General features: G+C 44.5%; 1 protein-coding gene across 1 annotated transcript in view; it reads right to left on the minus strand.

Annotated features, from left to right (window-relative positions):
- The window catches only part of ssbp2a (single stranded DNA binding protein 2a), a 39,814-nt gene extending 29,374 nt beyond the window's left edge, over positions 1–10,440 (minus strand). The window contains exon 1 of the mRNA XM_037482634.2: positions 10,270–10,440. Coding sequence (XP_037338531.1) covers positions 10,270–10,325 — 56 coding nt within the window. The 5' untranslated portion in view covers positions 10,326–10,440. The remainder of the gene's footprint in view (positions 1–10,269) is intronic.
- Positions 10,441–16,640: the final 6,200 nt, after the last annotated feature.

Consider the following 16,640-nt stretch of genomic DNA (forward strand, 5'->3'; position numbering starts at 1 on the left):
CCAAAAAAAAAGAAAGTTGTTCTAAATGTGTGCGGGGGAGTTGGACAGCTACGTAGCGAGTGGATTAATTGTTTGAAAGTGCCATAAACTGCATAAGGTACATGCTTTATTTCAAAAACTTTGCTTTTAATATTGAGGAAAGGACAAAGATAATAAGGTAATTTACCAGAAGAAGATGTAGCAACATGACTGGAGAGTTGAGAGGACGGGAGAGGGAAAGGCACATAGAAAGAGATGGATAGAGATGGAGAGGAGGGAAAGAGTAAATGATTAATGGAAGGAGCTGGGAAGCCCGGCGAGGTGAGGTCAGGACGCAGCCTGAAGGGGAGTAACGCTGCCGCCTGTGAGCAGGACTGAAAAGGAAAACACTATGAACTCACTGTGTCACTCACACCTCTATCAGGGAGATGGAGCTGACATGTGGGGGGGGGGGGGGGGGGGGGGGAAATGCCTCACACAACAGCAGACTGCTAGGATGGGAGGCTGAATTGCAATCAGCGAATTAAGACCTTTCCTCTCATATAGCTGTCGCTGTGGCATCGGGAGGTTTTGCTTTGTTAATTCCACGATGAAGTGAGTCAATATGACACAAGATCAAACCAGCATATGGTCGGAAACAGCAATAAACATTGAAATCTTATATTTAAGGCTGACGTGACTGAACAAAGACTTCCATTAAGACTCCTTCAACTATCCGAGTCAAATACTTGCCTTCGATCAATCCCCAAACTGTCAGTGTGCTGTGGCTCTATTGCGCGCTGCTTGCTGATGCATTTCTAATTGGTATTTTTGTTGATGGTCGCAAGTTCAATCTATATCCTCCATTACCCTTCCCTGGCATTCCCTGGGGTATCTCTAATGGCCCCCTGCTAAAGGCAGAGCACTTGAATGGAGATATTCATACAAAGTGTGTTCTCACTGACGCTGACTGGCCTCTGCGTACAGACTTGAGAGTACATGACCCGCGCGCATCGCAGCGTCGGGAGGAGCAGCGGAAAAAGTTTGCTGTAGCTTTGAAGATTAACAAAACACGCGTGATAATCTGCCATTTGGAAGCGGGCCCGAGGAGAGACACTCGTACTCAAACAAACGGTGGTTGATCTGCTTGTGTCGCCTGTTTTGTCTCCACATGCTGCTTTACCGAGCAAATAGCTTGTCACAGTCTCTGTCCCTCTCGCTGACACGGCACATGGTAATGGCCGTGGTGGAGGATTGGCATGCTGACAGTGCGGCTTGGCCAGTATCGGCGTACTGGCCAAGCCGCACAGAGCTGACTGACTACAGAATTCTGAGAGTTTGACCAACCACACAAATTAAAATCTTAGTATTAGCAGGCGGCTGAAAAATGTTGAATTAACCAAACTTGAGGGATGATGACATTGAAATGCAATCGGCCCGCATGAAAACAAAATGTTACAAAGATGCACCATCATACAAATGTTCCCCCCCTGCGAAGAAAATAATTTGCCAGTAGAAGGACAAAATACATGTGAGTAGGAGTCAAAAGAATGAAGCCTATATCCGAAAGGAGAGGGAGACTCCTGCATTCTTTGGCTCACCTCAGTGTTTACCTTTCATTAACTAGGGATCCCAGAATCCTCTCCTCCCCCTCCCAAACCCTAGGACACTCAAACACAAGGTGAACAGGAACGCTGGACAAAACACACGATTCAAACGAAAAATATGGAAGCAACAAAGATGTTTGAGTTATTGTTCAATAGATGTGCGGGAATAATAATCCTTAGCGTATGTTTACGTATATTACCATTGTCAAACAAACATACATGGTGCATGATGGCAAGTAACCACTAGGGACCAAAGGGCTCATCTTCTTGATTTCTGATGATCGACATCATTACATACAGTAGATTCTTAATAGGCTTTCGTGAGCCTTTAAGAGAGAGAATAACAACGTCTGCGAGAAGAACGTCTTGTGCAGTAACCAGCAACGTGACAAACAGGACGCACACTGATAACATCCAAATGCTCAACATACTCTGACCACAAGTCAAACTGTCGTTGCAAACCTCCACCCTGTGCCGCGAGGACCGCCCCAACCCCACATGAGTACACACAGACACGCTCTACCATCTAATCATTTGAAGAAATTCAAATCATATTTCGACTACGTACCACCAAGAGAGCGAGTGAGAAATAATTATAGCCCTGTGTTACATTAAAAACATGTATAGTATTGATATCAGTATTGTGAGAGAAAAGGTGGATCTCAAAGCAAATATTATTGATGTCACAAAATGTAGCTGCTTTTGGGTTTTGGGTATTCATATTCGTAATTGATTAATCGGTTCTATAATGTTTTGGTCTTTAAAATAGAAGAAAACTGTACGAAACACCCATCACAATTTCCAAAAGCTCAATGTTCTTCATCATATTGCTGGTTTTGTTCATGTCAAACTAAAAATCCCAAAGACGTTTCTACTATCACTTTAATATCAATCAGCTGAAACTAGATGTTTAACATCTTTTATTGAAAAACGACCATTTCTGATCATGTCACTGGAACAGATGCAGTAAAACCAAAACTAAAAGGAGCGCCTTGATGATAAGAATATTGACAAATTCAAAATGTTGCTCTGTGTTTGCTTGTCGGTCCGTTCGGGGAAGTGTACCAAACTATGCTGACAAACTGGTGACAGCTTTGGCAGGATACACTCCCCAAAATTAGTGCAGCTGCAACTAGACTTGAAAGACAATACAATAAAAAAAGGAAGCATCCCCACCCCCCGCCTCGTACAGAAACAATCAGACAAAGTGAAACAGTCCATTTTCCCTCAGCATTGCAGAGACTCGTCTCATGGAGCAGACAACAATGCCCTGGGCTGAGATAACAGGAAATGCCAGCTTATCACAGAGAGGGAGAAACAGAGGCATAACTCGGTGTTTACGAACATACTAATTAAGGCAAAAATCCAGTTGTGACCTTAATACAACAATCTGTCATTTACACATTACACGGTGGTTTTAACAAGCGGGATTTTTCTAAAAGGGGAATGTGTTTGCAGAACATTTAAAGTGGATGGATCAAATAAAAGCAGAGGTAAATCCATCGCTTTCTTAATTCGAGTTCCATTTCATTGGCTTTGATTTGTTTAGATTGAGTCACCTCTCGTGGGAAGTTTGTTTAATTTCACAGTTGAAAGAACAGCAATGATTTTTAGGAGTGTTTTCCTTGTTCAACTTCCTCGACATGCTGTTACAGTAAATCTTCAAATACAACAAAGCCACGAAGCCCAGAATATTAAACCGCTGTTTACAGAGAGAACTTAGGAGTTGGATGAAAACACTTAGTGATCATAGAAGGTTAATTACTGTATTACATTAAAGTCGATTTGCAGCGTTTCACAGAGTCAAACAGACTGTGTGTGTAGAGGCTGTCGTACCTGTAACAGAAATCCCCAGCTTTGCAAGTGCAGTATGAGGCTGGAGACAATTTACAATGACGTAAAGTAAAGTGCAGCAATCTCTCATGTCTGGAGGCCTTGAACTGGTGAAATGTGGCACGACTACTTGCACGGATTGGCTCGTATTTGACGAATTGATTTAGCGCACTACAAAGAAGACCTTAAATAAAGAGCACTTAAGTACAGTGGGATTTTTAAATAGACAATTGAGACATTGAAACATGAACGTGGTAACCTTGATGCAGGTATTGCAGCGCTGTTGTGTTGGGAGTAATGGAGTGTAATAAATAAACAATATGTAAAAATAAGGACCAACTGACCGTTTGTCCTTAATGTTAAAAGCCAAATTTTGCCGTGGAAAACTGGGCAGTCGTAGAGTGATAAATATGATAAGGAAGGATGGAAGAGTAGACTGTTGTTATCCCCTGTGATGGGAAAGATTGAGGATCGTCTCTCTTTTAAAACTTACACACACCTGACTTTCTTTCCACACACACACACACACACACAGTGGCGCTGAGGGGTTTCCACACACGTTAAGCCTGTATGTTTCCCATACAGTAGAACGCGGTGCGAGGGATGCGACAACCGCGTGCTCCACAGACCATCCAGCGACACGCTGTCATTGTTCAGCTCGCACACTGCAACATTCCACAATCAGCAGCAACTCCAGCGAGGAGGAGACGATGCTCTAATCTTATAGGATTAGAATTCCTTTCTACGGGCTCTAATGGGCCTCTGTTCTTTTGAACAACAGACCTCTGAGATGAGATAAAAGACGCTGATATAGATGAAGGCAATCTAGAGCAATTTAGGGAAGAATGTGAGGCTATTAAGGCCTGCACAGACGCTCCAGAGGAAGTATAAATAAATTACAAACCATTCAGCGGAGTACATCATACTGCAACATGACGTTGTATGAATTAGAAGTCTAAAGCACTGGTATGTCTTTAAATTAAAATACTATTTAATAACAAGAGCAAAAAAAAGATAGTAGTTATCTTTATTCTCTGTTGGTTAGCTGTTGCCCTGCTGTGCACCTTGTGTCACTCATTCATTCTTCCCGCTTCTCTACGGATGACAAATGGCATTTAGTGGACCTTAAAAAGTCAAGAACTCAATGTCAGAGATTTAAATCCTCAGCAAGAGGATATAGTGTATTCAGGTGGGAGAAAATGTCATGGCAGACTTTAGAAGGATCAGCGGACGGATTTTCCCATGTCGGTAATTTAAGGACGGCAAATTAATGGAGAAATATCATGAAGAACTGTCTGGCTTAACTTCATAAAATAGACAAGACAGTTGAGACCCAGATAGAAGGGCGGAGGACTGTGCACATAGAAGCCAGAGGAACACAATATGTGTGTGTGTGTGTGTGTGTGTGTGTGTGTGTGTGTGTGTGTGTGTGTGTGTGTGTGTGTGTGTGTGTGTGTGTGTGTGTGTGTGTGTGTGTGTGTGTGTGTGTGTGTGCAGGAGAGAAGAGTGTCTGAAGCAGATCCTAAGCCCGGCCGTCACGCTTGCTTAACCTTGCGCTAGCGCCTGTGCGACGCAGCTTGCATATCAATGATGGAGGAATATCAGCAGCGGGGCCTCCAACCAGCCTCCACTACGCTCGGCGGGCAGGAGAGGCACAGCAGCGTTTGCACCGTCGCACTACACGGCTCCTACAAGCGCAATGCGAGTTGAGCCCCACCGCTGAGCACAAGGCCAGTGTGTGGGACACAAAAAGAGAGAAAAAAGATGACTACCATACACACGTATGCTGCTAGAGTAAATAAGTGTGGCTTTCTCAACGCAGCCCGTGGTGGACGATAAGTGCTGTTTCCAACGACAGCATTTACTTTTGTCCGGGCCTCTCAGGTTACAGGAAGTGCTCCGGGGGAGCGTCCCTGCCGTGTTGCGGTTTAGAGCAAAGCTGTGCATATTTGGTGTCACCACGGGGCAGAAAGAAAGAAAAAAATAGGCCTCCTAACAAAACCACAAGTGCTACCACTAACAAAATGAACAAGGAGTGACAGCATGGATCACAGTTTACAGTCATGGTCAGCAGAGCGTAGGATGAAATGTGCCCCTTCTTTGCTTCATGTCTCACTCGTCCACATTGCACTGATCTGAATCCTCCTCGCCCCAAAATGTCATTACCCCTTTCCCACAGATGAACCTGATCCACTGTAACTATTGCAGAGAACAGGAATGGGATCCAATAAGAGAAGACAACTGCAGAAAAAGGAATTGAATATTTGAATTCCGGGTACACAACCTGTGTCCTTTAAAAAGGGAGTGATAAGCGGCTTTGTGGATGCCGTGCCCTCTCCTCCTCTCGCGCTACTCTCCGCTACCGGCGGAGGTCCTTTTGTCACCTCAATCCTTCTCAAGGACCCTGAGGCGTCCTGTGAGAATGCCTTCCACGAGGTGCTCTCTGTTGATTGACACGTTCGCAACCTTTTTTTTCCTGCATGCGTCGATCAGAGGCAGTCACACCCCCCCCCCCGCCTCACACAGCTCAATAAGAGGCCGCTGCTTTGATAGCGCTTGTGTTGCAAGTAACATCTCTGGCAGCGAGGATGAGAGAGAGACGCGGTGCCATCAGATAAAAGAGGACTTCTAACAGCCACTATATGTTCAGCAGGTTAAAACGAGTTTCCTATCAGGGCCTTGTCAAACTGTCACCATCACTCTGGTTTGAAGAGAGCTCAGTATACCCAGAGAAAAAAAAAAAAACATATAGCTCCATTTCTTCTCGTAACCCCAGAGTGATGCTAATCGAAAACGCACCGCAGATTAAATACATCAGCTGCAGTTTTAAGTCGATATCTTTCACTTGCCGTTGCTGAGAGACAACGATCGGTGACAGTTCTCCGTTTTTTCGCAATAGTTCACAAATACCCCACGAGAGAGGCTATTAGCAGAGTAATGATCACTGCGCGTCGTAGTTCACGTTCACACAGGCAGCGTGTCAGGCCGATGGAGGTTGATTTTGAGGGATGAAACGCATGGCGAAAAGGGCTGCAAACGGGACAGCTCAGATGGGCTCACAGGCGTGTACACCTGCATCAACCCGTCGTCACGCACGTTTAGAGCGTCCTCTGTCCGCTTACACAAAGCTTTATCCCACCGCGTGGCTCTCATGTTCGGGTTAAGGGGCTCGTCGCTTGGACCTGACCTTTGGGACGAACCGGCACCAAAGTGTGTTGGTTACATTCCCTACACTCAGCTACTCCTTTCATCAGGCTGACTATTAAATGTTTATCACCCAACATTCTGATATTTATGCTCAAACATATGATCTAACTCTTTCTTTTGGCTAATGAGAGGGCATCTATCACTCTTCAAGGGCACTGAGATGTAGAAAACAAACATAAACCATGTCAATTACAGTCATACGGTGGCGGCTGCTGGCACTGAGAAAATAATGCAAAGTTGATGCATTGTGGCATTGTGACTATTCACTATGTGTGTGTGTGTGTGTGTGTGTGTGTGTGTGTGTGTGTGTGTGTGTGTGTGTGTGTGTGTGTGTGAGATACTCCATTTCTATTGTAGTTCTCCTGTAACGCAACTCACTGTCAGGGCCAGAGTGGCAGCCGGAATTGCTTCTGTAGGATAAACACTCCCAGCATGCACTGCTTTGTCTCAGTCTGCGCAATGCTGCATTGGCAGCTCGCTGGCAGGATTCTGAGGTGTCTCAGTTCAGAAGTAGCTGTGTGCGTGTGTCTGTGTGCAGAATGATGATCCTCACAGCACCAGAAATGATTACGTCTGCACCAGGTTTATGGTTGAATAGACTGAACAACAGCACTTGCAATAGTTGGACTTTCCACATGTGTGACTTTACAGTTTGTGTTTATTAGTCTGGTAAAAAAAAAAAAAAAAAAAAAAACTAAGTTCTACTCTCTAGGGGAAAATATACGAAACCAGTTACATTTGTGAAAGAAGATTTACATGCCTCTGTGTTTGTTTTTTACGTTTTCATGTTTAATGATTCATCACATTCATTGAAGTGAGAAAAGGTTCTTTTTTTTTACTATGTGCTGCAATGCAACTCAGGGTCCCAATTCCAGAATGATGTGGAATGTGTCCTCTAACTGCCAGTGAGTGAAACCTACACTCGTTGAGCACCTGCAGTACACAGTCAGTGGTCGTGTACTGTCACTCCCAATCAGGATCAAGTGCAGACCGGAACACACAGGTAGAGCCAGCGGGAGGAGAGACGGACTCCGTCTCAGAGCCAGAGAGACGCTTTAATGCTCTTAAATATTTGTGTACCGTTTTATGGAGTCTGTGTTTTCTTATCAAATAATGTATGCAATAAAAGAATTACAATCTGGAGAAATGTCAGTTGAATGGAAAATAATTTTCCCTTCTAGGCTAATTCCCGTCTGTGACCTTTTTCTCTAAAAGGACTAGAGAAAATAGATACTTGTATTCAACAATTGTGGACAATGCTGATTAATCCCATTGTTAGTAACATTTTGAGCTGTAGAATACCTTAATCCTTTCTGAAATGTTTTTACCTTAAGAACACTGACCCGCTGAAATAATAGACTGTGTCCATGCAACATCTATAGAGAGAGAGAAGATGAAGCTTCCCTTATGTCTTTGCCAACCTCTAGCAGATTCAACACCTTTATACAGGGTTTAATGTTTCTTAAAATGTGATGCATTTTGTGAATCTCCTACAGTAAGATTTCTATCCCTCTAAGTATACTAACTGCAAAGCCACCACATACACCTTTGGAAATATGTGATTCCCAAATCATCTCAAGCGAGATCCCACCGTACAAATCCGATTCTTATCACAGTGAGGAGTTTCACAGAGGTCAGTTGCATTTTGGGCTACTTTAGATCTGTGATGGGCGAGGTGCCAGAGTCCTGTGTCTGCGGGGGGACCATCCTGAGGTCAATACGACAACACTGGAAACTAATGATCGGGCAAATTCCCCTAGTCCTGCTCTGTTCCCCCCTCCTACGTCTTTCCCTCAATCTGTTGTTGCCCTCCGTCTCTTTGATCCCGGCTGTGCTGCAGAAATGAAAACAACTGGAGACTCGGCTCGGCTTTTCTGATACACACAACCCGACAAACAAGGCTGCTAGTTAAAAGACTAATGAAACGTTTCGCGGCCTTTTCATCTGGGGTTTTCTTGTCACCAAGTCCTTTTTTTTGTTGTGGGTGGTCCCCCCCCCCCCCATGGAATCAAGACCCTCGCCTCAAAACATAAACGCAGAAAATGAAAAAGAATTGCAACAACAATACATAAAACGGGATGCCAGACAGGGAGATCTAAACGTTTACCCGCCTCCAAAATAATCAGCACACGTTGGATTGTTCATTTACCAAACTTACACATTTGTGGCTGAAATAGACCAATGCTCAATAAAACATCAGTATGTATATGAAAGCTAGGTGTCTATAAACGTTAAACCTCCGAGAAGCCCCTAGATCTTTACTCATGTATTATCATGTCAGGCACATCCTTTAAACAAAGCACACAGCCCACTTCATGTCAACACAGCATGTTTACAATGTGAACTGATGTCTCTCCATCATAAGTGACCTGAGCGGCCCAAACTGTCAGGGGACCTCTGAGTAACACTTGTACAAAGCAAATATCAGCTGCGTTCCCCAACAGGAAGGTTTATCACACACATCACTAATCGGTCCAAACGTTCTCTTTGGGGGATTGAGGATCTGAACACTCGCTTCCACTGTCGAAAAACAGAGTCAACTAGATTCAAAAGACAGAACAAGTAGTCTGTGGAGACACTATTAAGACAAATAACCCCAAAATGACTCTCACAGGTGGCAACTACTGAAAACAACTGGGATGTATTTCTGTATATATCCCGACTGTGAGAGAGCAAACACTTCCTCCCTCACAGTGGGTTCTGATATGACCCCCGCTCACTGACTTTGTCACATTGGGCACCCCAAAGAGAAGCCAGCAGCCTGGTCTGAATGCATCTGATCAGCCTTCAACCTGAAGCGCTCTCGATTGATTATTCTCTGTGCAGCACAGTGTTGGTTTTTTCACATGTTCACATTTCATCTGATAAGAAGTAGCTTTTAAAAGTAGGCCAATGGTGTGACAGACTGCACACCAATGGTTTAAATAAAACAACCAGATCATTCTATTTGAACTGTGTTCTACTCACACTGACCTGTCCATCTCCAAATTGACTCAAAAGGGGAAAAGCCTGATTACTTCCATGAACCATGTGAACACTATCGATGTAGAAAAGGGGCTCAGCACAGCTATAACAAGTATTACCATAACATTTTTATATACCTTTTTCTATATGAACAACTATTGAAAACAAGTGAGAACGCCGGACCGAGTGCGAGCCTGTGGCGGTGCGTGGACTCGAGGCGCGCGGCACCGGACGCGCGGCACACCTCGCGACGTGGACTCAGCCGTCCACTACGACCCAAAACGATTGGATTTTTTTTTTTTGGATTGTTCATGAAAGCCACGCAGGGGTCCTAGGCAATGCAAAACTACGTTACCAACAGTTAAAAAACGAAATAACTCGGAATAAGACAGAAAAGACATGAGAGACACCCCCAAGAGAAGAAGAACATGCTGAAACGTGACAGTGAAGCAGTAACTGCACACTACATTCTCCCCCTCGTTATCTGACTAAAGTGAAACGGCGACAACAAAAATGATTTGTTTTTTTATATCTTCAAATAAGACGAAGCGGTTAACTTTCCGAGCCTCGCAGAGCAGAGAGCTCCGTGTGGCGCCGTGTGCCCTCCCTCTGCCGCGGCTCCGCGTGCGACTGCCCCCGGCCGCCCGTCCTCTTCCCCCCGCCCCCAACCGCGGTTTCCTCCCCCATGAATAAAACTTACTTTTCTCTGGCTTGGCTGTCGGACGGCACGCTGCTACTCTTGCCTTTGGCGTACATGCTTGCAGAGAGCTCCGATTGTCACGCACCTGTCAACCCATCACAACCTCCCTGGGCACAGCCCCGTCACCATGGTGACACAAGCAGCGTCTTCTCCCATTGGATGTCCCGCTGTTCGGGACACGCCCGCTCACCATGGCAACTGCCAGTGAGTGACAGGATTGTGGCCGCGCCTCCTCCCGAACAGCTCCACCCCCCCCCCTCCTCTCTCTCTCTCTCTCTCTCTCTCTCTCTCTCTCTGCCACACTCTAATATCTGCCTGTCTGTCTGTCTGATATCTGCCTGTCTGTGTCTCTCACATCCCTTCCCTGATTGGAAAGGTCCATCTGACATGCAGACAGACAGACACACACCTACACAAACACGTACACAACACACACACACACACACACACACACACACACACACACACACACACACACACACGCACTCGGTTACACGTCCGCACCCCCCCTCCTCCCTTTATTCTCCTCTCACAGGGCAAGGGGGGGATTTGAAACCGTCCAACTGGATTTTAAACAACTGGCTTCGGCTGTTCCTTTTATAGACAATGACACCCTCTACAGACGCACACACAAGGCACTGCGCAAACAACTCTCTGAAATACAAACTGCATTTGCATTGGTGTTTATTTACAAAGGTGTGAAGATATCCAAACATGTGTGGAGCAGAGCATGTTGGAAACAGACAAGCACTGCCGAGAGCCTGTAAACAACACACCCAGCATGCACAGGGAGTGTGCACTGTGGGGAGATGTGGCCACAAAAGAAGCTTTCCTGATCCTGCTTGAAGTACTGCCACTGTGCCGCTGCTCCACCACCGTGAGGAAATTGTTGGGAAATCCAGCGATGCTGCAAAGTTGGATAAATGCACCAAGACATAGAGGAGGATCGGCTCTTAAGCGTAATTCAGGACCTGTTGGGGGCAACTGAAACATATGTGAGTCTTAATAGCTGAACTCTTTTGAAGGCCACGCACTGTATGAATGTATCCTAAGCCAGTGACATAAAGTTTTGATGACAACGGGGTACAACACACTAATGTATGCAGAAACATGTAATGTGATGTGTTCGGCTCTGCAGCAGGCAAAAAGAGCCACGTCATCCTGCTGTCCATCCGTCAAAGAGGAGGGTTCACTCTGCTGTCATGGTGTACTCTGCTAAAATCTGCTGAGAGAGAGAGAGAGAGTAGAGATGAACCACAGCTTGGTGCTCTACAGTACCTGAGGAACACAACAGACTGTCGCACAGAACGCTTGATCCGCTGTGTGTGTGTGTGTGTGTGTGTGTGTGTGTGTGTGTCTGTGTGTGAGTGTGTGTGTGTGTGTGTGTGTGTGAGAGAGAGTGTGCGCTGAGGGCATAGCACAGGACAGCAGTGTTTATGCTTACGCAATGCTCCCATGATGTGACCCAGTTGGAATGGATGCACTGCCTCATTTTCTCTCTCTCTCTCTCTCTCTCTCTCTCTCTCTCCCTCTCTTTCTCTCTCCTTCTCTCCCTGGCTCCCTATGTGCCAAATGTACCCTGAGCCCCCTGGAGAGAGGCGGAGGTTCTATTTCAGACAAGCAGAACTTTGGGTTTTGGGATGAGTCCCCCGGGGTCGATCACCATGACAACCACTGGCAGGCGATAACGATGTGTTCTAGAGGATGAGGAGGAGGAGGAGGAGGAGGAGGAGGAGGAGGGAGACGGAATAGGCAAGGAAAGAGAGGGGGGAGAGAGAGAGAGAGATAATGTAAAGGTGAACAGGTCATGTTATGTAAAACAGTCTAATCAGATCAGACATAATCTGACTGGGTCACCTGTTTGTTGTTATGTTACCAGATGGTTCAGATAATATACGCTATCATCATATTCTCACGTGCGTGGAATCGATGATCAGTCATCATCCTTACTGCCACCGCTGGAAGTGAAGTGCGGCTCAATGTGACTGACAGAGACTCAGAGGGAGGGAGACACTGAGTGACACTGATAATATGGGATAGATAGATAGATCAATGGATGGATGGATTCAGGTCCTTCAGGGGAGAAGTGCATGGAGGAAGTAAAGCTCATTGGCCAGCACACACTCTATGACCCCTGTTAACAACATGGTGCACCGCTTTTCTGACCGAGGTAATGAACATTTAGCCTCTGCTGAGTTTGGAGATTAACTTCCTTCTCCTCTTTGTTGCTATATCAGTCTTCCCCCTCTCATCCCCTTCACTCTCCTTTTATCCAGACTGTTTTCTGCTATTCCTTTTACCTCTAAAATGCCGTCTGCTGGGTTGTGATTACATTTGAATGTTTTCATGCTTCCTTTCCATGACAAGACCTGCTTCCAAAGGTTGATTATTCAAACTACAAAGCATTCAAAGTTTATGAGGAGAAATACTTTAAAAAAGCAATGAGCACGCTGAAGTCATTAGGCAAATGATAGCTTACTTGAAGGACAGAAAATCTATCAGCAACCATTTTGAAAATTGTGATGGTCTTTTTTTCTGACTAGTGAAGATTGAATGACAATTTAACAAGATTCAAAGTCAGACAGAAAGAATTTCACAGTAGATAACATTAGTTCCCCCAAAAATGAGTAATATAGGGGATGAGATACGGTCCTGAATCCTGTCTTACTGACTGATAAACTGATGCTCACTGGTTGTCTCTTTGACCGACTGAAACAGTTACTGTCTGTTAACTGGCTGGAAGCCCGGAGGGCAGGTTGGCTGAAAGCTGTTGGGGTTCTCCCTCACACGGGACTCAGCTCTTTTCCAATTGACTGTGGCCCCATGTAATCTGTCGGCCTGTGGTGACAATCAACACTGAGCCCCAGCGTGTTACACTCCATCACTGGAAAGCACAAGTTCAGCCAGGGGAGCAAATGATCTGATCCAGAGAGAGAGAGAGAGAGAGAGAGAGAGAGAGAGAGAGAGAGAGAGAGAGAGAGAGAAGTGAGGATGAGACAAAATACACATAATATCTTATTCATTTGAATAACACTTGTTTCAGAATTAGTCCTCCACCCCACTCTGCCCCCCCCCCCCCCTCCTCCTGTGAGTACAACACTTTGTATGCTGTGTCTCTGTTAATCATCGTTCTGTCTCTCAGATCTCACAAGCCTTTCATGGGATGACACAGACGGCGAGACCAAGTGAAAATAGCTACTGTAAGTAAGAAGCTTTTCACTGGGCTTAGGAGTAAAGAAAATAAATAGTAATTATCATATCCGAAGGTTTAGACGTACTATGGGATTGTTAACTACAGCCAATGTACTAAATTGTAAAGTAAAATGTAAGAGCCCCGAACTAAAGTCGCACTACTAAAAAGTTGTGGGAATTACTCAGTTACCTTCCAACATAAAAACAACATAGCTGCATCTGTCAGATAACATCACTCTCTCTCTCAACATGTCCTTTTTTCCCCCCTCTGTCCGCCCACTACTTACAGTTTTGCAGCACACAAGCCATCTGTCTGAGGTCACCTCTCCCCGGCTATCCAGACCACAGACTCACACGTGTTCACTTGCAGATACACCAACATGCTCACTGGACTCACTGTGATGGCAAAATGCACCAAAGAGTCACATTTTTATTTTTTGTTTTACTACCTCCCTTGCATGTGTTTCACTTTTGCTGTTTCTTCTGTCACTCACAAAGAAATATTGGAAGACTGGTACCCAGGAAAGCTGTGAGTCCACACACACACACACACACACAAATGATTGATTTGCCCCCTCTCCAGTTTTACAACAACTGCTTTGGCAGTTTGGCAAACAGCCTGTGTTTACTGAGCCTGTCGATGGGCTTTGTAATCGTATATTTCCACTGAGAGTGTCTGTTAGCAGGGACGCTAATTAGCAAACGATTAAGCTCTCACACAAAAGAGGTTCTTCAGATTAATTGGCGGTAAAGTTAACAAAAGCTTGTGGCTTAGTAAATAGTTCAGCGAGAACAATGGTACACCTTGTCACGCTGTGTTTTTGTTTTCAGATGAGTAATTGCTGGTGTCAAGACTAAGGATATATCAGTGTTCAACCACAAAGTTATACATGATGACAAGCATGAAGAAACTGCCCGGCTCCTCCTATTTGATGCATCTCATTTTTAGTAGTAGGCTTCATGCAGGGTAAAATATGGAAAATGCTTCTGTTGTTATACTTCAAGCATCCTGTTTCACCTGTGAGATCTTTACACCACCTCGCCGTCCACGGCACCTTGATCTGCCCAAGGTAAAAGTTGGTTCCCATGTGACAAAGATGCTCTCACTTGAGAAAAAAAGCTGCTTTCCAGTCTTGTCTTGCCTGCAAGTGGCAGACACATTTTAAGTATATACATACAGAAAACTAAAACAACAGCGCAGGCAGATCACGTGCTCGAGCAATGCAGATGCCCGGTGGGCGGACTGCATTAACTGAAACACCAGAAAATACTTTCTTTGGACAGTTTCCACTGATTCAGGGGCGTCTTGAAACTATTTGCTCCAAACAACATTTGCAACAACATCTGCTAATGAAAAGGGCGTCCCAACTAAGGGTTTGTGAATGGTGGAAACAAGATCTCACTCAACGACTGGCTACGAAACTCTAGAAGTGCTTATGGTCTACACAACTATTTACCTCTGGACCTCGTTGGATCAGCAGTGTAAACAAGACACGACCTAAAAACTGGTTTTATGGTTTATCTAACAAGAATAAACATGGAAATACTGCAGCCCCAACATCATCCAGATTAGGCTGCGCAATAAATTTGGCATTTCAAAAGAAAAGTTGTTTGCTCTCAACAGCTGATGTAACAAGAAAGCAAGAGATGCAACTTCCTAATAAGCAATGGTACCAATTTATGTTTTGCTTCTTTAACGGACATGTACACTTAAGCAGTTCTGAAAATGGGATCCCTGCTGGGCCTCCTCTTCTTCCCTAATGCCAGTTGACTCCAAAGATGAATGCTTGTTTGCAAAATAACCTGCTGTTTTTTTTACAGGGAATCCATCAACATTATTGTGTTCATCTTCAAATGCAATTCAAGAAGGTACTTTATTTATTAGAGATGCAACAATCTGTCGCGCTTATGGTTTTCGACACAACAATAACAAAGACACAAATACTGACACAGCAGCAATGTCTATAATGGTGTTGGAAGTAGGGAGGAACAGATATGTTGGGCATCAAGTAAAATATGTAACAAATGTTATCATTTGGCTCTATTACTTCTTCCATATTCAAATTGGTCCATACTAACAATCATGGGCATAATAAATTAAACCTCTCTATAAGGGAGAAGAGCATACTCTTTATTGGTTAAGATTATTTTACAGACTGATGCTGATTTCGACAGCAATTAGGCAGCTGTTAAATGGTTTATTACTAAATGGCCTCTGGCACACGGCAGATGTTCAGAAATCATACAGATGAGATCACTTTATTTTGATGACACAGTTACAGGCAGTGATTCCACTAAGAGTAAAACAAGATATGATGCTGTCATGATGCAAATCCAAATATAAAGACCCTTAGCTGTTGTAATCACCACCAAGTTGTTACCATTTGTCATAATAATTGAAAGGGACAGAAAAAAAAACAACCCCTCCTGATTTGACTTGTCCCATGTATTGTACACATGATATCCATGGTTACTTATGGTGCGGAGAGAAAACAGCATTTCATCCTTAGGACGAAGCAGAGAAAAAAAAGCAGAAGAGCAGCGGTGAAAAAACTCCATCACAATTAGATGTATGCACAGCCTTTTTCTAAATTCTGGGCAGGTTTTCCATTGGTAAAATTCCTGATGATCTGAGCTGTGCTGAGCGTGCGCTGGGTGCTGATGTGACTAACAGAACACTCCGGCAGCAGAGCGCCGGTTGGGCTGTTGCAGAGGACTCTGGGTAATAAGGCTGCAGATGACTGAAACCAAAAAAACGGAATGGGAGAGGGGGGATTGGTAATGTTTGTGAGTGCCTGTGTGTGTGTGTGTTCACATGGGGCTGAATGAAATATCTTTTATCACCAGACTTCTCCAAAGGGTACAACATGCAAAAGGTAAAGAATAGACAGTACATTGTGCATTATTCAGGTGGATCACATGCAAAAACATTGCAACTGAACCATTTATGGATTAAAAAAATGAAGTAAGAAAACATGCACTTGCTGCAGTGAAGCCAGCTTCAGCAATGGTGACAATGTATTTAGTGCCTGAATTTCGTCATTTGTTTATTTATGAAATCACTGCGTTTTTACTTTTATATGCAAAATGTTGTCTCCGGCCATCATCCGCTGGCCCCCCATAACAGATTTTCCTCATCTTCCAGCTCATTGTTTTGGTTTTCTGACCCCTACTTAGAT

This window comes from Pungitius pungitius, chromosome 5, assembly GCF_949316345.1.
Source record: "Pungitius pungitius chromosome 5, fPunPun2.1, whole genome shotgun sequence".
In the NCBI taxonomy this organism is placed as follows: Eukaryota; Metazoa; Chordata; class Actinopteri; order Perciformes; family Gasterosteidae; genus Pungitius; species Pungitius pungitius.